At 36.2% G+C, this 21130-nt stretch overlaps 2 protein-coding genes across 2 annotated transcripts; one reads left to right on the top strand and one right to left on the bottom strand.

Annotated features, from left to right (window-relative positions):
• Window positions 1-7378: 7378 nt before the first annotated feature.
• On the top strand, window positions 7379-13326 carry LOC147485588 (26S proteasome regulatory subunit RPN13-like). The gene is made up of 11 exons (XM_086573556.1): window positions 7379-7537; window positions 7623-7739; window positions 8493-8536; window positions 8901-8981; window positions 11151-11252; window positions 11482-11520; window positions 11616-11690; window positions 11804-11870; window positions 11973-12057; window positions 12196-12319; window positions 12974-13326. Exons 3-10 carry the CDS (start codon window positions 8531-8533, stop codon window positions 12236-12238), a joined length of 498 nt encoding a protein of 165 aa, XP_086429682.1. The 5' UTR covers window positions 7379-7537; window positions 7623-7739; window positions 8493-8530; the 3' UTR covers window positions 12239-12319; window positions 12974-13326.
• A 1201-nt stretch (window positions 13327-14527) lies between these two features.
• Window positions 14528-16566, bottom strand: LOC147485587 (uncharacterized; the record flags this gene model as incomplete). Its single annotated transcript, XM_086573555.1, is given in 3 exon segments — window positions 14528-15499; window positions 15501-16307; window positions 16411-16566. Coding segments are annotated over 3 exon segments (1854 nt in total), but the record flags the coding sequence as incomplete, so codon positions are not given.
• Window positions 16567-21130: the final 4564 nt, after the last annotated feature.

Here is a 21130-nt window from a genome sequence, read left to right as displayed (position 1 = left end):
CAAAGATTATGCCTATGAACACTATAAAAGAAAAGAGTACTGATACGTGATAAGCAAACCGACATACTATCAAATTAATTAGGATATTTTTTTCTCGGCAGTTTCTTTTCTCTCTCCTTATTTCCCGTGAGTAATTTTTTCTCTCCTTATTTCCCGTGAGTACAAAATGGTTACTATCAAGCCAAATTGCAAAAAGAGATAAGGAGAAAGAAGGTTTTGGGGGACTCGTGGGGTTTAGAATCTTATTTGTGGGGGGACTCAATGTATAATTCCTTTTTTCTCTCCTTATTTCCCATGTGTCTCCCGATTTCCGTGAGTAAAAGTAAGGTCATTAACGCCTTGATGGTTTGTCGAAAATTATTGGCTTGGACACCCGATCTCAATGCTACCTATTAGTCCATCAATAGACTTTGGCCTTTGGACATTCTAACATCTTGTTATTGGGCATTGCCAAACATTCAACCTTTAGATACTAAAGGCGGAACCCAACATATTAATCTGATTCACTTATGGATAAAAACCCATGTCACTTGATTACATCAATTTGCATAAAGGTAATCTCCCATCTTTGGCTTAACTCCCGTGAGTAAAAACTGGTTACTATCAAGCCAATTGCAAAAAGAGATAAGGAGAAAGAAGGTTTTCGGGGACTCGTGGGGTTTGGAATCTTATTTGTGGGGGGACTCAATGTATAATTCCTTTTTTCTCTCCTTATTTCCCGTGTGTCTCCCGATTTCCTGTGAGTAAAGTGTAGGCTGTTGACGCCTTGATGGTAACCTGTCGAAAATGATTGGCTTGGACACCCGATCTCAATGCTACCTATTAGTCCATCATGTAGACTTAGGCATTGGACATTCTAACATCTTGTTATTGGGCATTGCCAAACATTCAACTGAATTCGTATACTAAAGGCGGAACCCAACATATTAATCTGATTCACTTATGGATAAAAACCCATATCACTTGATTACATCAATTTGCATAAAGGTAATCTCCCATCTTTGGCTTAATAGAAAGGCTTTTCTTCCCACATTCAAACAATTTGTTCCACCAAGGAACAAAACTAAATTCCCTTTGGTAGAAGGAAACACCTCTCTCCTCCTCCAACATCTAAGCTGATTCAATAGGACTTACTAAGGATGCATTTCTGTACATCACAAAATTTGAAACTCTAAAAACAACACGCACCAAATTAAACACATGCAATTTGCATAGTAATGCTGAATAATTCTAATTACAGGCTATTTTAGAGACATTAGTTTTGTGAATCTGAATTTATAGTCTTTAATTTATTGCTGAATAAATTGGTCCTCTATTGGAATTATTGGAATGTCGAACGAACCCAGCTTTATATTAAAGCATATAAAACCTTTTAAACTCCTTTTGGCTAGTAATATTTTAGACAAAACATAGTATATATATCACTAACATGTTATAGAATTTTAAGATCTAAATTATTAAAATTTGTATTCAAAGCAGGTAAAAAATTGATAAAATACCGAAAAAATAGCTTGATTATATTAATTAAAAGAATATCAATTTATACAATTAAGAAAAACATTACCAAATCATGAGATGGGTATCTAAAATTTTAAATTGACTGGAGAAATTTATACAACACATTCAACAAATAGAAAGAGAGAGAATAGTAACCTGAACAAATCCACGCTGACACTATCATATTCCATGTAGGTTGTTGACGCCTTGATGGTAACCTGTCGAATGTATCCAATGTTCTTCTAACATAATTATCCTAGACAAAACCACTTTAAACAAATATCAACTCTTTTATACCTGTAATCCAACTTACATGGGAATTTAAGTTCTGAAGGAAAATCAAACACTTTGGTGATGAGATCGAAGAAAGAATTAAAAGTTTGGTTTTTGGTTGGTCACCATTGAGAATAGAGAAACCCATGATTTGTGAAGATAGATGATTTCAGAGTTTTGATAGCAGTGAAGTTCAAGAGTTTGATATTATCTTCGTAGAAAATAGATTCGCGTTATTTACACCCAAATCGATTTATTGAGAATACAGATCAACGACCTTCTTAGATCATTTTGCCAATCGTTTTTTTTTTAATTGTGAGAGAGTGACCAAACTTACGAAGAGATTGAGAGGTACCTAAAGAGTTTTTTTTGGCAGAGTTGGGGTGTTTTGAAAAGAGAGTATGGAAAGAGGGAGTTTGTTTTTTAACTATTTTGGGTTACGGAAATAATTGAAATTGGCAAAAACGGGCGTATATTTACTTATTTTATGCCAAATTATTGTAAAATCTGATGTGTCAGTCTCAGAGAATAAAGAGGGGCTGACGTGGGTCACTGTGAGCATTCTCAACTACTCAATATTAATGGTCTTTGATTTTTTTCCTTTAAGACCCCACCAACCAGTTTTTGTTCCCCACTTGTAGTTCTGCTCACTTGCGTGCAGCACATAATCTAATGAGTCCTAAAAGTCGGCTATTTATTGGATTAAGACGGTTATTGGGATACGGCAAAAACTTAAATTGTCCTATTATTAACGGACCCCATTTTGTGTTGAGCAGACCCAGCCCAATTTGGGGTATGTAATTGTGTTGGGCGCAACCTAGAGTTTTGGGCAGACCCCATCACCAAAGCCCGATAAAAAAACACCCGGAAATAACCAATTACCTTCTTTACGTTACATCCTTCGTCTCCGTGTTTCTGAAAATGATTCAAGTTACCACACTGAATATCTTTAGCAGATGGACAGTATAGATAGTTGTCATTTGAAACTTCTCGGCACGCAGCTCTTGATCAATTTGTTTCAAGATTGGGAGGAGTAGATGCACCAAATACTTGTAATACTTAGCAGTCTCATCTTTCGGTAAATTAAAAGGGAGAAGTCGAGAAAAGAATTGTCATTGGCAGATCAAATCCGAACTGCAAAGAAGAAAAGGGCAGAATCTGCTAAGAAGGAAGAACTGGAAAAAAATTCCTTCAATATCATAATGGATAGCAGAGTAGAAGAGTTGGTTTGCAACGTGCAATAACAGGCCATAGGGTGCTATGCAGATGTAAGGTCGCAGACTCATTTCATTTCTTGTCTCCGTTGGTTCGTCGTTCTGATTGTGCCAGAAAGTGCTCGAGGCCAGAGGCAGAGATACTGAATGCTAGTTGTGATCCTAGCATTTTTACTGACTTCATCAGATTGTAAAATTCAGGTATCCTTCCAAAAACTACAGTATCAACGACCTCATCAGAGGAATCTTGGCGAGGTGGAGATCTTCATCTGAACTACAATTTTTCGTGCATTGTAATTCAGGTATCCTCTGAAAAACATCGATGCCAAACTCACATTGACTTGTTAGAGTTTTATTGTGCATAGAATGTCATTGATGAGAAGAATTTGTTCTTTGTTCTTCTAGTGTTGTAAAGTTACAGCTGGAACTTATGTGCTTTAATCTGTTTATTAAGCTCCTCTTGCTTAGGTTTCGTGTCCTAGAGCATGCAAGAAAGCAAACTGAACTATTCAGATATGCTATTGTGAATTTTGATGCTGAATACTAATGGCTGAATGCAATGGAGTTTCTAGTACTACATTGATTTCCTTTTCATGCATGTATTTGTTTTCCTTTTGCAAAAAACCATAAAATCACATTGTACATTACACCTTTTGATGTCTCTAAATTATTTCTCACAATTTGAACTTCAGTGAACCATTATAGTATACAGATTACAGACAAGTGGTGGTATCAGTAGATGAGGACTCAGGATGAGATCAATTTTGTTGTTCTGCCTCCCAACTGATTTGGTTCCAAATATAATGGAATCAAAATTGCGTGATTGATATCACTTCTTATGGTTCTACGAGATTTCTAGAAGTGTTGTCTCCGCCCATTTAATATTGCATAGAAACCGAAACCGAAATTGTTGACTCACAAAGTTGAATTTGATCGGTGGTCATCTGTTTTATTGACTGGGATGAATGCCTCAGCGTTAGTGCATACGAATATGCAGTGCTGTTAATAGATTCAACATTTCAACTAACATAGGTTGGACAACAAAAAATATATACCAAATCTACAATGCGCAGGGCTTTCAATACATTCCCATGTGCGCATATCTGGACCGTACATACGTAATCTTTGATATTTAAGATGAAAAAATGTTTAAAGGATAAAACCGGAAGAAAACTGGCCATAAAATTTGTTTACTTCTCTCGGTTCTAAGTTTCTAACTTGCTCTAAACTCGCGCTCTCTGTCTCCCATTATTTTCAGTTTCCTCAAATTTCAAATACTTTTCTCTCTTCTCAATTCTTCATCAAACTATTGGGATTTAGTAATGGCGGTCTTGAATTACCGGAAGAGACTCGTTTGCAGAAGGAGAACTACTATAGGCTGCGATTGAAAGATTTTTTTGGTTTCGATTGTTGTAGAAAGTCTTAACTGTTTTGAATGCAATCACTTAAGTTAATGTAAAATTACTCCTCTTTTGAGTAAATTTTAAGTTAATTTATTTTGTGCATGTTTGGTAGGTCAACATGACCCTTCCCTCTCTGTATTTTTGTTAAATATATTTTATGACAGGATAATGGGACTGGGTGTGTACATGTGGTGGGACACTGGATTATCTCCAAGGATTGAAGGTTTGTCTTATTCTGCAACATCGCTATATAGAGATGTCTCAGTGAATGTATTACCTATTAATTCTATTTACCATCTGCATATGCTTGGAGTGAAGCGCATTGAAAGAGCTCTTCCGATTGGGACTTCATTGACTGTTGTTGGAGAGGTGATATTAAATATTAAGAACTAGTTGATGCCCGTGCCAGATGGCACTCATGACACACTGAACCACCACCAGTAATGGCAAATACAATCTAATTTTACCACTAAAAGATCCAACCACAATTGAACCACCACCAATAATGGAAAAACACTGAAAGTTCGTCCCTCTAGAAGACTGATGTCCAACGGATATACTCTCACTTGCGAGATTCTAAATCATATCTTTTCGATCACGCTTATCCCACCTACAAATCCTATTATCATCCAAACCCAAGAATATCGATGCTGAAGGGTCCAACTGAGACCCCTTACTATTGTTAGTTATATCACTCATTGTAATATCAGTCCTGTCTTTCTCAAACTTCCATTCCAAAACTATCCTCCTCATTTCAATGTCAAGCTGATGAAGCCCAGTCGAATGAGAACTAACCTCACCCATAGTCGAATTCATATGCAGCGTATTAATTTCGGCCCTCATAAGAAAAAAAAATTCGGTGTTGAAACCGAATGGCCAAAATGTGAACCAAATCTAGAACTCCCATTATCAAACTTCACATAAACACCTTTCCCTTGAATCCCATCACTAAAATTCTTAACAACCTCAACACCAGAACCACCAACCAAAAAACTATTCTCCAAGCACCCAATGCCAAACTCTGTATTCCTCCTCCTTGTGCTGCCTCCTCAAACTCCTCTATCAAATTTTGAGTAGCCTCGCCGACCCACCCCCATCTTCTACACCCTCCCAAATAAAAAATCATCCGCCGCCTCTCCCTTTGCCAACCTTATAAAGTCCTTCCCATAAACCTTAACCTTATTAGCCTCATTAGCTACAACCCCTTGAACATTCTCAAACAAATAGTCCTGAAACTTTGTAACAAAGCTTGGATATCAGGAGGTGTTTTTTTGTTTGAGGGCAAAATTTTATATTTCTAGTGAGTGAAAAAAAAGGAGTGCCAAAAAAAAACGAAATTGATGCTGGGCTCTAACTCGAACCCGCGACTTGGTGTGAGAAAAGCCCGTAAAAACGAAGTGGGATTCTTTCCCGTTAATGTCATATTCCAACAATTAAATTCGAACCCTTATCTTGAGGATTCACAAAAATTTGGAAACACGCAAAGTTAAAGAATCAAAATGGAGCTCTAATCAAAGAGCATGGCGAAGACTCAAAATAGTAAATAGTAGAACACCTAATTGAAAAACACTGAAATATATTGATTTTCATATATATTTAGGAATTAACATATAAAATTCTAATTCAATTAAGTCTATTATTCAGCTTTAGTATACATTGACTTTGTGTTATAGTGTGATTATGTTGTAATGTAATAATCATACGATTCTGAGGAGTTTAAACATTGAAAAAAAAAGAGAATAAATATTAAAAATATGCATTTTAATCACTGAAGAATATTGTAAAAGGGTCGATTGAATGTAGAAAATATACTAACATATTTCAAAACACACCGCTCATCGAATGAAGGAGGTGATTAGGGTTAGTATGAAAGTAATGGGAAACGCCCCACCAAAATCAACTAACAAATAAGATTCCATTCTCTGTTTTTTCTCGTATTTGAATAATTCCCAATTTCCCACATTCAAATGGCTTACATAGGCATGAACCGAGTTAATAAGTCATATGAGTTATTTAAATGTGGCTCAAACCGGACTTGAACTTGCCAACAGATTTGTGGTCCGAGCCCCCCTATAGGCATATAGCTAAGAAAAACTTTGATTATCGAGATGGTGTGATCAACAATCCCGTGTTTAGCGGAAAAAAATGATCAACAATCTCAGAGGTGACTGCGGTACACATACCACTGCTGGTCTTCATCAACTCTTCAATATCTTGCCTCTTCATCAACCCTTCAATAGCTTGCCTGACATCGAAAATCCTTAAGTGATAAGCAATTGTAAAAACTGAGATAACAAACTCACATTGATATTTGAACATTTTAATAACATTGTTTCAAATTGCTGAAGTAAAAATTTATAGAAAGTGATGTCTTTGGAGTGAAAGAAATTCCTGCGGGTCTGCAAACTCTTAACTAATGTCGACTAAAACTTTTGTGAGCTGAGCTAAACTTTATTTAATTAAGTATATAAAATTGATACCTAGATGCTGCATGATACTCACTTTTGGAGTGGAGGGGAGTGGAGGGTAAGTAGTGGAGTCGACTGTGTGTTTTAAGAAGATTTGAATAAAAAAAAAACCGAAACTCGTAGTGTTCTCTGGGTTCGAACTCGCGACTTGTGTGCGAAAAGCCCATAAAAATCAAATGGGATCCGTTCCCGACAGTGTCCTGTTTCAAAATTCTAATTAGAACTCGTATCTCGAGGTTAATCACTACTCAGTAGCCGTGGGATGGTGATAGAAATGATCCCGACAGTCCTTTATTATAGTTTTGTCCTGTAGCGAAAAAAAACACCCTATCTTTTTTTTTTTTTTTTTTTTTTGTTTGGTAAGCCTGTTTTAAATGAGATCAGTAACTCTTCGATGCTGGTGGGATTCGAAACCCAGACCTCTGGTATCATCACCCAAAGATTTTACCGATACATCATTTTAAAATGCTAAAAATATATGTTGTTAAACTGTTACCTCTTGTTATTTGTCTTCTACTCTTTGTTGGTGTTACCTCTTATATTTTTGTGTTTCTTTTTTGGTTGCTTAGGCTGTCAAAGATGATATTGGGACAATACTGATTCAACGACCATACAAAGGGCCATTTTATGTGTCCCCAAAAAGTATTGATCAACTCATTGCAAATCTTGGGATATGGTCAAGGTTGTTTTCTAAAATGTGGTACCGAAGTGTTTCATTTTTAGTACATTACCAGTTATATGTTATTGACTTGCTACAATTGGTACAGCTACAGGTTCTACAAGTACGCCTCTATGGGGTTCACCGTAGTAGGTGTTTTTCTGATTGCTAAACATACTATTCGATACATCATGGAAAGAAGACTCCGGTATGATTTGCAGCGAAGGTAAATCTATTTTTTTTTCTTTAAATCTTAAATTTCGTGGTACTGTTATGAGAATATGCATAATTGTCATCATCCGAAAGGCAGAAATGTACACAACCATATCAATGTTAGAAGGTTGGTACTATGAACATGATGTAACACAAAGGTGGAAGCAAAATATGATGATAAACACTGAAATTTTAACGAAAAATGCACCTAAATGTAGGGATTAAATCTTCAATTAGAAGAACGATTCTCTTAATGGAATCTGAATATGAACTCACCCTAATTCCTATTCCTATTTGAATATGGAAACCAAAGAAAATAGAAACTACTAAGTAGCATATTGCCAATTTAATAAAAATAATAAATAATCTACTTCTAATTCTCTGCATCTGAGCAAATTAAAGATCCCCATCTTCTTTAATGAGATTGTAGCCCAGCACATGACCACATAACTTCTTGGATGCATTTGATGGATTTCTGTTTCACTATCATGTCTCTGTAAGGCACTGATGGATTTCTGTTGCACCACTTGCACTACCTTTTTTACACCATGAGTTTGTAGGTCAGACATTAGTTCGCCACTATAAATCTGATACACAGAAGCATGACAGAATGTTAATCAGAGAGGAAAGTCTGAAAATTAAACTTCTAGATTAAAATTTGTCTTGACTCTGCAGGGTGATTTTGTCAAGATGATATATTAGCAGGTTCTACTATGCTTCTTTGTTATCCTTCTGAAAAACATGTAATGAGGTCTTGTTCTTTCAGAGTCCTTGCTGCTGCTGCACAAAGATTAGAGCAGGATCATGATGGTACATTTCTCCAGTGGTTGTTTTAGTTAGTTTAGTTAGTGCTTAAATCAATCTCAATTCGTCTCTACTACTATTACAAACTACACCCTATATTAATTGTTTTCCTTTCTTTATCACTTGGTGTAACAATTTTAATTCTTTTTTCCGTTTACGAAAGATGTTTTCGGTTAAGTTATAGGCAGAGTGAAGAAATGGGTTTGGTTTCCAAGAATTCTTACCCGTTTTCGAATCTTAGGAATTTAGTTATGGTAGCTGGTCATTCAGTTTATACTAGTAGTAGTTGTATAAATAAATATATTTGTACCAAAAGCATGTAATTGAAATATTCACCGTGTTATATTATTATTATTATTTAATTGATTAGCAGGAAATTGTGTTGGAGTTTCGTGCCGGTAAAATGATTATGGACGGAACTAGAGTTGTTCCTGATACTCGTAAAGGTCTTGTTTTTTTTTTTTTTTGATCAGCAAGCGGGGTTGTTAACGGGGTCCCCTACCCCTTTATTGATAATAGAAGCTTATGTACATGTTACAATCTCTCATACTCTCTTCCTATAACATCATTATCTATGATCTTGATTACATCATGTGATAAGGAATTTATACTGATGTCTACATATGCCTCATCAGGTATAGTACTAGCTAAAGAATCAGCTAACTTATTTGCTTCTCTGAAAATATGAACAATAGTGAATTCCTCAAATTCTGCCTCCATTCTTTTAATGCTCCTCATCATCTTGTTGGCCTCCCATGGAAAGACATCTTTTTGTATGAATGATAGCGCATTTTGGGAATCTGTTTGTGCTCGCAGCTTTGTAACATTCCGCGCAATTGCTAGCTTCATTCCCTGCTCCACGCCCTGTAACTCGACCAAGGCGATGTTTTTATATGTCGATTTACCTTTAGCTGCTGCCGTAACTCTCCCTCTGTCATCTCTAATTACAACTGCCCACGCTCCTTGATTCCCCTGTACCGTACCGTCTGAATTCAAATTTTGTACTCCTTCAGGCGCCCTTTCCCATCTACAGAACCTCTTGTTCTTCTTTACTCTGTCTACTTCCAAGTTCCACAACTCTGCAAACCTCTCCCTCTCTGGCCCATCCACCATCTTCACATTCATAGAGTTTAACTTCGTTTTTACATCACTGATCACATTGAATACGATGCTATCACCCACTTTGTTTCTCTGTTCAAAAATCCTCTGATTTCGCTCCCTCCAAATCCAATAGCAAAACCCATTAAACACTAATCTGGAAGATCTTGTTTACAGCCATTTTACCCATTTCACTTCTTCCTGCCAATTTGTCGATCTATTTCTTGAACCCACAAGCTGTCAACACACCTCTTGTGCGAAAAGAGCAGTTAAAGAACAAGTGTGTCTCGACTTCCTGCCAACAAAAATGCATGTATCATCTGTCACTTACGACTTTCCTCTCCTTCATTCTTTGCAAAGTCTTCAGGCTCGTCTGAAGCAGGTTATGAATGAATGCCTGGGAATTTTGTTTGTAAACCAAACAAGAGAGTGCCATTCTGACCTGTTTTGTATTCCTTATACTATGGTGCGTGTCTTTTTAATGTAAACCCACCTCTATTTGACACAGTCCACACAATCTTGGCTGATAATGCTTACCTCATCCTCCCATTCTATCGAAGATATGGGTTGCTTGTACCCTAATGTGATTAGGTATCGCCACCTGCCATTCTCGATGAACACAGCTACCTTGCTTATACAGGTCGAAGTCATATCTCGAAAGTATTTGTGGGAACCTCTCCTTCAGAATTCGGGGATGCCATGGATCTTGATGTATTCTCTCCATCTCCAATTTGAAAGCAATATGTTTTGCTTCATCCCTCTCCTTCATGCATTTGCCAGCTCCATGAACAGTCATTTGCTATATTCAATCGATTCTTATATACCCATTGAACCCATATGGGAAGTTTCATTCTTATTTATGATGTTCCATAAGTGTCTCATGTTAGCTGCATGATTCATTCTTGAAAGATCCCTAACTCCCCCTCCTCTCCTTCTTCATAACGGATAGCGGATACTCTCCCAACTGATGAAGGCATTTGACGCTGCACAATCGGCCCATTCCATAAGAAGTTCCGCATAGCTTATTAATCTCATCAATAATTCTCTGTGGTAGATACACTCAAGCTATTCAAAACTGATTTTATTAGTTGAACTCTTTCGCATAAGATAAGAACTTCCCTTTCCAACTCACGAATTTGTTAGTAACTTTTTGTAATCAAAGGCAGGCAATCAGCTGAAGTTAACCTTGTTGTGATAAGCGGCATGCCCGGATATTTAACAGGGAGCTCACTTGCGCAGAAAGAGAGAGAATCATTTGGATTGCCTCACAACTGCTTTGGTCCACCCTGCAAAAATACTTTACTCTTGTTCACATTGACTTCCAATCCACGAACATTTTGTAAGAGGGCATCAATATCTCCATAGATCATCGCAAAAGCCGGATGAGTTATGATAGGTTCTTGACATTTCTGATGGAGCTTGTATCTTCCTTCCCTTACACTATGCATCATAATCTCAGAGAATAAATCCATAACTAGCAAGGGTACGTTTTTTTTATTTTTTTGGGTTAGTTGAAATGTAGTCCGTGGTTTGTATTTGTAAACTGACTGTGTTTGTAATACAGGGTGAGGAAGGGTTGGTGCATTTTCAATGGCTTGATCGGACACGAAATGTAGTTGAGGATGTATCCTTTTTTCAAGTCCCCAAACACATGGCATTCACACACTAAAAACTATAGGAGCATATGGGAAGCACAGATTGAAGTAAGGATGGTGATCAGAACTTTAGCTATCACCATGACTCACTTTTGCTCCTTTATTTGGGATAACTCAGTAGATGCTCAGAACTATATATATATATTCTTTTAGTTTATAGTAGAGCTATTTAGTTTGCCTTGACGCAAAATGTCACAGGATCAGATCATATTTCCCGATGAAGCGGTTTTTGAAAAGGTATTCTGCTCGTTTAAAATTTCTTGATTAGTCATTTACTTACTCTTATCTGTGGCTTTTCATCTTTGCAATTTCCAAATGTGCTTTTTATTCAGATCAGTGAATCATCTGGGAGGGTATTTCTTTTGAAGTTCAACACAGACAATAGGAGGTTCTTCTTTTGGATGCAAGTAAGTTGTGTTGGGTCATATTGCTTCTTTCATACATTTGGATTTGTATTGCCCTTTTTGTACCTTTTGAGATTCTCAACTGCCTTGTTTTGTTTGTCCAATGAGTAAATCAGGAGCCAAAAGCTGATGGTGATCACCAAATTTGCGTCTCAGTTAACCATCACATGAATCAACCATTAGGTAGATGGTATTTATATCTCTTCCAGTAATTTGAAGCTTTCATACTATTAAGTTCATGCTTATCTATTGGCAATTTTGAAAAAAAAAAAAAACTATTTACAGATGTAGCTGGTGAAGGAGAGCCTGAGGCTTCAGTGCCTCTACCTGAATTGTCAGATGACGTGGCTGAAGATGACATATCCTCGAGGTATTTTCATTGACATATATGTCTATGTGATGTGAGTGATTGTTGGTTTGGAGAAACTTACTTGTTTGCGGTTAGAAGCTTGAATAAGCACCGATAGTTCTATTTTTGATGGGTTAATTGTTGACGTTTGTTGTTTAGGCCATCTGCAAGACTGCAAAGAATATTGCAAAGCCCATTATAGCTGAGCAAATTCCAAAATATAAAATTGATTCAGTGGAGTTTGAAGAACTTACTTTGGGCTGCCTGCCTCCAACTTTTCAAGGTTAGTGATGCTACTCTTTAATTGGTAGTTTAATTGGTAGTTTCAAGAACTTACAGTAGGTCATCGTGAATGCTAGTTTGGGCTCTCAAATTAGAGTGTGGGTTGAATTAGAATATGGGTTGAATTAGGAGTAAATACCATAAGAGCGTGCACTACCTTAAGATATGATAAAACCACCAAAACCACAGCCCCAAGAAGAGCTTTTGGAAATATCCGGGTTGGATTTTGTACCTCCCCTGCCAATGTACTTGCTTTATCCCAGTAATTTAAGTTCCAAAACATACTATTAAAGTATCCCCTCCAATCCACCTTACTAAAATCAACAACTAGCCATTTTTTAGGCCTTATTCGAGGAATTGAAAGAAGTCCCATTACTAAAAATGGCAAAAGCGAGAAGGCGGCAAGGGAAACAGCTGTAAACCCAACAATATTGAGTCCTCTGTAATTCAAATATGTCAAAGACACAGTGCATCCTACTTAACAAATGGAGAATAAGGTGCTGTGTGGATGGTGTTCTCTTTATTAATTAACAGTTGCCTGTATTTTTAGTTGATAAGGAATTAAGTTTGCCAAATATTTCCCTTCAGACTGTCTTTTGTTCCATTTGGTGTACTTATTCTTACAAAACACTAATTATTTGTATGCATTTTTTAGGTGTGGACATATGTGCTGTTGTATGACGTGCTCATCACACTTGACCAGCTGTCTACTTTGTCGGCGACGAATTGATCAGGTGGTAAGGACTTTCCGCCATTAAACAGACATTTTCTTCATGATACTGAGCAGAATCCCCCCAGAAGGTTGTGGCATGGAAGATTGATGATTAGGGTTGGGGTGGTGATGGAAAATTTTGAATGAAAGAATGTCTTATGGTAGATGCACATCTTGAACTGCAGGCATTACCAATTTACAGTTTTACATAGTGGTCATGTTGAATGGACAATGTCCTACTCTGTACATACTTTCTTCTTGAATTTTACAATATATCCGAGATGATTTAGTTGCAAGTTGTGACCCACTGTTGGATGTTTACTTCCTGTTTCTAATTCTTCATTCTGTACTAGAGTAATTGAGAAAGTACGTTGTTGACCTTATTGTGTGTTGTTGTTTTCTCTCAAGTTTTGATTCTACACGCATGTTACAGATGTATGTTGTTTGTACAAGTTTTTTGGTCACTAATTCAGCACTTAGCCAGTGACCAGTGTTAAGTAGATAGCATGTTATACATTTTTATCCAGTTATTTCAACCGTCCAGGCTGTTTACCTCTCGAGTTGCTTTTAACGTAGAATCTCAGTTCTACTCTAATAAGTCTCTTAACGTTTAAACAATCAATTAGAATTGATATATTGAAATGATTCAGGACCTTGTCAGTCTTCTTGGACACATTGAAAAATCACCCATCATAGTTCTTATTTTTTAATATGTATGCTAGAAATCAGAACGTTCCAAGGATCTTTTGTTGTACTGTTAGTGAAAGCGTTCAACACCACCGTTCTTTTTGCTTAAAAATAGAACTGTTATTATGACATGATGATGAACTTCTCAAACCTCTTTTGATTCCTTAGTAAGAAAACATGTAAAAAAAAAGAGTGAATATGTTCTGGAACTAGGCATTTAGAAGAAAATGAGCACTGTATCTTATCGGATGACGAATCAACCTCTTATGAACCAGAGGCAACCTCCTGAAAATATAATCATTAGAGAAGCACTGCAGGACCCTTATACCCAAACTCTATGTCAAAGCCACAGTGCCTCAAACTCATAAAAACATCCTAGTACCATTCACAGTGAATTCAATAGCAGTAAGTGGCGCCGGCTAGCCAAGACTACCACATCAAGAACTATCAGTGTCCCAATGAGGACCCACAGTGCCTTGCGAGGTATCTCTGATCATGGAATTAAATTGTAGTTTGTCGTAAATTTTTTGATTATCCACACTTGTTTGAATAAAATAGGGCAGTCTGGTCTAGTTGTATTCCTCTGACAGTATAAAGCTTTTCTAGTAACTGTGTTTATCTATGTTAGTTGCAATGGTATGAGGCTCATCAAGTTTTGTGCCAAATCAGCACTTTAGCACCTACTTTTAGCATTGTTAAATAGCAGATTTTGGCCTGTTTAATGTAACCGAAATGAACTGAAAATTCTGAAATTGTGTCGTCCTCATGGAAGAAAAAGCAACTCTTAAGGACAGAAATCAGATTACGATATATTCTTCTGAATCAATATACTTGATTTACTTGTTGAACTCAACATTCAAGAATACAATCACTATTTTTGCTTTCGAATTTCTATACATGAACATCAAATAGGCCAATATTTCTAAACCTCAATGGTGGAACTGCTATTACATGAGACGCGTCAGGAATCTCAAGGACCTTCCTTGCAGTTGCCTGCGAATCTTCACTCCTGCCAAACTTTCTAGGCTTGGTTAAATCTGAGGTAGGGGTGGGAGGACGAGATCGCTTCTCCAAATCGAGTTTCTTCTGTTGCAGTCTTGGGCTTACAGATCCTGAGCTTCTTCCTAAGCTTACCATGTTTTCTCTTGGCAACTGTGAAGACCTTGCTGGACTGTTTGTTGATCTTAGGTTCCTGGTACTCGCTTTCCTATCAGTGGAATTAAGAGGGAGCTTGGCAGGCTCTCTGGGATTTAGCTTATAAGGCAAGTCCTTAGCCATTCGATTGTTAACCGAGCTCTTCTTGTTTTCAATCATATTTCCTCTCTGAAGTTTTCGAAGATCTGATATACCTTCAATAGGTATAACAGAGGAAGCAGGGATGCCAGACTTTTTAACGAGTCTGGCTGGTTTCATTATCACAATTGGAGACTCGAATGTCCTTGGTGAACTATTTCTCTTGGCGGTGGTAGAAACAGGATATCTACTTACCGGACTTTGTCGTGCCGATCTTTCATTCTGATCAAGGATATTCTGCTTTAGATTGTCATAGTTTCTGTCAGAAACAAAACGTTGATCTTCTTGCTTTTCGGTTTCCAACAGCCCTTTGGCATGCATTGCGTCCAGTATCTGCTTAAGAGCTCTAAGATCTTTGTCTGATTGCTTGAACTCAAGCTCCTTCAACCTTTTCTCAATCTCAGCGTACACAGAAGATGAGCCACTAGTTCCCCTAGGAGGGCTATCACGACTCCTGAAGACAGGTTTCTGGACAGTATGACTACTATCCATCTGCCTCGACAGGGAACCGTGAATTTGGCAATGGTTTCGTGACAGCATCGGGATTTCTTAATCGTGGTGAAACAGACTCCTTAAGGTAATTTCTGGGGGAGATTGAATTTTGCTTGCAATCACTTGTTGTTCTTGATGACTTTGACAAAGAATCATGATTACCACCTGGGTAGATAGAGGTCCTAGTCGGCCTCGTTGAGCCTTCATTGGCTGCTAAGGATTTGGGGATAGCTTCCAAGCCCATCAATTTCGCCACAACACTGTGATTGTGCTTGTGACTTTCCAACCCTTGATGTGTATTTGAGGTTCTATTCGAATTGCCACCACCGTTTTGGAAATCCCCCAAAAATGAGTTTGATTTGGAGTCTGAGTCAGAACCTCTCATGGAACTTTGCCTGCTATCCAAAGAAAGCCTTGGCAGCTCTCTGAGTTTTGTGTTGGATTTGAAGGTGTCTCGGGAATCAAAAGAAGAGCGAGGTATTTCACGTCCATCATAAGAGAGCCGAGGGGTGTCCTTTGGTACTGAAAAGGAAGTTCTGTCTCGAACTTCATACGGTGATGATCTTGGCGGTTCTCTTGTATCATGAAAATACTGAGGCGCCTCTTGAAGTTTAGTGAGGCCATTCAGAGGATCAACAGACACCTTATACTTCCCATTGATCCCCCTCTCAACAGATTCATCTACAGATCTGTTACACTCAACTGAGGAGAATGAAGATGAACAAGAGGAAGATGAGAAAGAGGCCCTTGCTGACTCCATAGAAACTCTATGATTCTCAATCACGTTCTTGCTCGAATTTTTGTCCTGCAATTGCAAGTCAGAACTATATTATATATCCCTCACATAATATTATACAGATTCCAAATACACCAAAGTGAAGCCGTTAATAGCTGAGTTAAGTTTTTACTTTAGCTGTATGCAGGTCACTATGACACTCATCTCCATGGTTGCTATTGCTGAAGTGAGAATGGACTGTTAAGAGAGAGATGCATGGCTTAGAATATGAGAAAAAAATTAAAATGTTAACATACTTGAACTTGGTAATACAACAAACGAAATGGGAAATAAAAAGAAATCACAAGTCCATTAACCCTTCTTGAACAAGCAATTTGGCCTACAGTCCAGAAATGTATATAGGATAGCTTACCAGTAAAGAGGACATCACCGATTAAAAATAAAATTATGTATCCATAAAGTGATTTTGTAGCAAATCAAACATTTCTGGACTGTAGGAACAAAAAGCGTTGCAACATGAAAAGCTAAAAACTTCTAAGCAACGGGAAATGGATGAAAAGCTAAAAAATGGATACATGTATACCTCGGAAATGTTAAGTCGCGAAACAAATGAAGAAACGACTAGAGACGTGGGGGGTTTGAACCTTGAACGTGGGGGTTGGGAGTTCCGAAAAACCTCCAAAATAACCTCAGCAGTTTCTTTTCAGCTAGCGTCTGTTTACATTGAGTCCGTTTAACTCGTCAACGTTTTCAATATCTGGATTCGCGGGCTTTTCTCTTTCGGGCTTTTTTTTTTTTTTTATCTTTTGGGCTTTTTTGTAGACTTAAATTTGAGTACTGCTACATGGACCTACTTTTTAGATCTACTATTGAACTCACTATTTGTATGAAGTTGGTTTGCATTGCAATACACACACACACATATCTCTATGTAAATCAATGATTAGGACTTTTGACATATCAGTAGGTTCAAATAGTAGGTCAAATAAGTGGGTCGATGTAGTATTATTCTTTTTTTTTTTTTTTTTTTTTAAACAAACAAACAAAACCTGCAGATCTTGAGTATTACCAAACAGCAGTTGACTTTATTACACAATGATTTTTTTTATTTATCAGATACACAATGAAATTACTTTAGTCAAATCAGGCCAAGCCAAGGCAATATATTCTAAATACAATAAATTAGCCGCAGGGCACAAGTTCGTTTCAAAACAACTCTAGAGAATATGATTTTTTTTATAATCACTCACAAACAATGAGCTATGAGTACGAACAATGAGCTATACATCAACATGAGCAATGAGTACGAACAATGATTATTCATATCTATAATGATTGTTCATACCTATTTGGGGGGGTTCATACCTCAACCTGAGCTATGAACAATCATTGTTTATATGAATACTCATTGTTCATAGCTATTTAGGGTATGAACAATCATTGTTCATACTCATTCATACCTCAATATGAGTATAAACAATCACTGTTCATACATTAACATGAGTTATAAGCAATCACTATTCATAATGTATAAGTTCATATCTTAACATAATGTATACTCAGTAAGAACACATATTGGAGTATGAATAATCATTGTTCATGAGTTCATATCTTAACATAAAGTATAATCAGTTAGAACACATATTGGAGTATGAACAATCATTGTTCGTACATATTTGGGGTATGAATATACATCAACATAGTGTATGAAGCATAGTACAAAATATCGCGATATATCGTGATATATGGCGATATATATTGAGATTTCAGCAAAGGACAAGTAAATATCGCGATATGCTTATAGATATTTACAACTACAAAAATCAGCGATATTTTCGATATTTTGAGATATATTGCGATATTTAATGATATTTGGCGATATTTTGTGTATGTAACAATTTTATTTAATATTTACCATTATATTTCAAATAAATATAAATTATATATCATGATATATCAAGAAATTTCCATAATATAATAGATACTTGTCGATATTTTGGATATATCCACGATATTTGCATATGAAACAATGTCAAATATCTATTAAGAAGGGGATATATCCACGATACATATACATAAATCAGGAATCGATATTTGCCTTATCCTGATATTTTGTACTATGGTATGAAGTATGTTAACATATTTGGGTATGAACAATCACTATTCATATATCACATAAGGTATGAGCAATGACCAAAACGACATAAAATGCAAAATCGGAAAAAATTAATTTCAAATCCGGGATATTTGTCATTACACGTCTTAAAGTAGGTATTTTTTTTAGGACTATTTAATGAGTTCATTCTTTTTCTTTATTCTAATGCATGTAATGACATACGGTATTTTGATTAATATCGATTTGAGATCATTCTACAAGTATTGCTAACAAGCAATTAGATGCTTCAATTCGTTGTGGACGCTCGGTCTCATTCCCTAAGTTCATGTTCATATTCATTGATCTTATGTTTGTATCCTTTCAAATTGAATGTTGTGTATCATATAACATTCAATTAATAGGTTTACATCACTTTTCTATCCTTTGTTGTTTTTTTCATTATATTTGAGTTATCTATATTACCCAAAAATAAAACCAAGTTATTCATATAGTGCCTTTGAGATGGTTTTTTTTTCCTTTGGATAAACAAATTATTCAACATTTCAACATAAAAAGTAAGACTGTAGTTCAACTATTCAAGGCCTTCAAGGTATCAAGGTAATGGGCCTGAGCTTTCACTGCACGTACTATCTCAAGTTAATTCATATTATACATTGAAGATATGGTCGAATAAATTGTGGGATTATAAGATGAGATTTCCATCGATGACCATGGTTAGAGAAGTTCACTATAGGTTGGGCAATGAAGCTATATACGTATGTTGACAAAGGCCACACTAATAAAGCAAGTTTTCTTTTTCATTTTTATTTTCTTTTATGAAAGATGACTAAACATGGTATACATTAGCTTATGCAATTTCAGTTTGAAACTTGATTAAGGTATATTTGATTTTCATTTCAAAAACAAAATCGTTTATAATTAAGGTATATATGTTTTCCTTTTGACTGAATTTGCCTAATTAGATCAAGGATTTCAACTCACCTTTTCTCCATCACTGGTGTTCAACGTCCAAAGTACATATCAAGGAATATAATCATGGATTCATGGTATTTCTAAAGTTGCTCCTAGAAGCATGCTCATATATAAGGAATCATGTAACTTGCATATTCTCTATTAAGTGGTTTCTCAGTGCCAATGCATGAACACCAATATCAAAACACATTGAAGTAGTACCACAATTAAACTTATTAGAAGATCAATGTTTTTAAAGTGGCATCCACGCTATGAATGAGGAATTGGAACAAGTCTATGTACACTCCACTTCTGGATGAACAAATTGTTCTCAATACATATTCTCGGGTAGGAAGATTTTCTAAGGCATATTCAATTAAGGGTATCACAATGACACTAACAAGTTCAATTTAAATGTCAAAGAAAAAAAAAGGGTAATTATGTTGTAAAAATTAAATTTACATGTATTCATTTAATTATGACTCGAGTGGCGCAGCCACGGGTTAAATTCTAGTTTAAGGACGAAATGAGCTGTGAACACTCATTGTTCATACTATACATTAACATAAGCTATGAGTATGAACAATGACTCTTCCTATCTATAATGATTGTTAATACCTATTTGGGGAGGGGGGGTCATACCTCAACCTGAGCTATGAACAATCATTGTTTATATGAAGACTCATTGTTTATACCTATTTTAGGTATGAATAATGAGTGTTCATACCTCAATATGAGTATGAACAATCACTGCGCCATATCATTTTAACATAAGTTATGAGCAATCACTATTCATATTGACAATCATTATTCATATCTATTTGGGGTTATTGAGCAAACACATAAGCTGATTTTACTTCCCTCATAAACCAAAAATTGTCAAATAAAAATGTTATTGAACCCCTAACTTAGTTATTTTTCTCTTCAACCAAGGTCGAAAATATCGTCCGATATATCAATATATCGAAATATGGGTACATGATATGGAAATAATGTATATCGATTGACTTGGATCGATATATATTAGCAATATATATGATATATTTGATACATATCGGTTGACTTGATTGTTTGACCGATTATATTTTTTGTTGATAGATAATTTGACATATGTTGTTTGTTATATATCGTGATATATCGGATATATAATGATATATATTAAAATTTTAACTATTTCAAAAAAAGTTCGAATCTCGAAATATCGATATAGATCGTTATATTTCGGTTTTAAATATATGGTGTGTGTGTGGAGCTATGTTCAAAACCAAAAAAACCGGGTAGGGCCGGGAGGGTACCGTTTGGACATCCACATGTGGAGCTATGTTGCACCGAGAATAAAAGCCCGAAACGACTTCGATTATATCTCAAAAATGTAGGACGCGAACGCAACAAAGGACGCGGAAATTAATTAATATTAATAATTTTATTTTATATAAATTGAATATTAAAAACTAAATTAAATGTATCAACATTTATAAATTCAAAACTATTAAAGATAAATAGCCACAAAATTAAGTTTAATATTTCCTAATCAACCTTTAAAAACATGTCATAAGTCTTAATAAAACAAAAAATGAAAATTTTTAGTTTTTTAATATTATTTTGATTTATTTTTTTATTTGTTTGGGTCAAAATCCGCGTCCTGACCATGTTGACCCGCGTCCGGACTGCGTCTTGACCCGCGTCTAGTTTAGTTGACCGCGTCTGCGTCCGTCGCGTGTCCGACTTGGACACAGCCCATGGGTTAGTGCGTCCGTGCTGTAGAGATCGACAGATATGGAAAAATTGGGCCATGTGGATTTGCCCCGTTACCCACATTTCGGAT

The sequence above is a fragment of the Coptis chinensis genome, chromosome 7 (assembly GCF_015680905.1).
Source record: "Coptis chinensis isolate HL-2020 chromosome 7, ASM1568090v1, whole genome shotgun sequence".
In the NCBI taxonomy this organism is placed as follows: Eukaryota; Viridiplantae; Streptophyta; class Magnoliopsida; order Ranunculales; family Ranunculaceae; genus Coptis; species Coptis chinensis.
The sequence above is the reverse complement of the archived record's forward strand: the minus strand, read 5'-3'. Positions and strand labels throughout refer to the sequence as shown.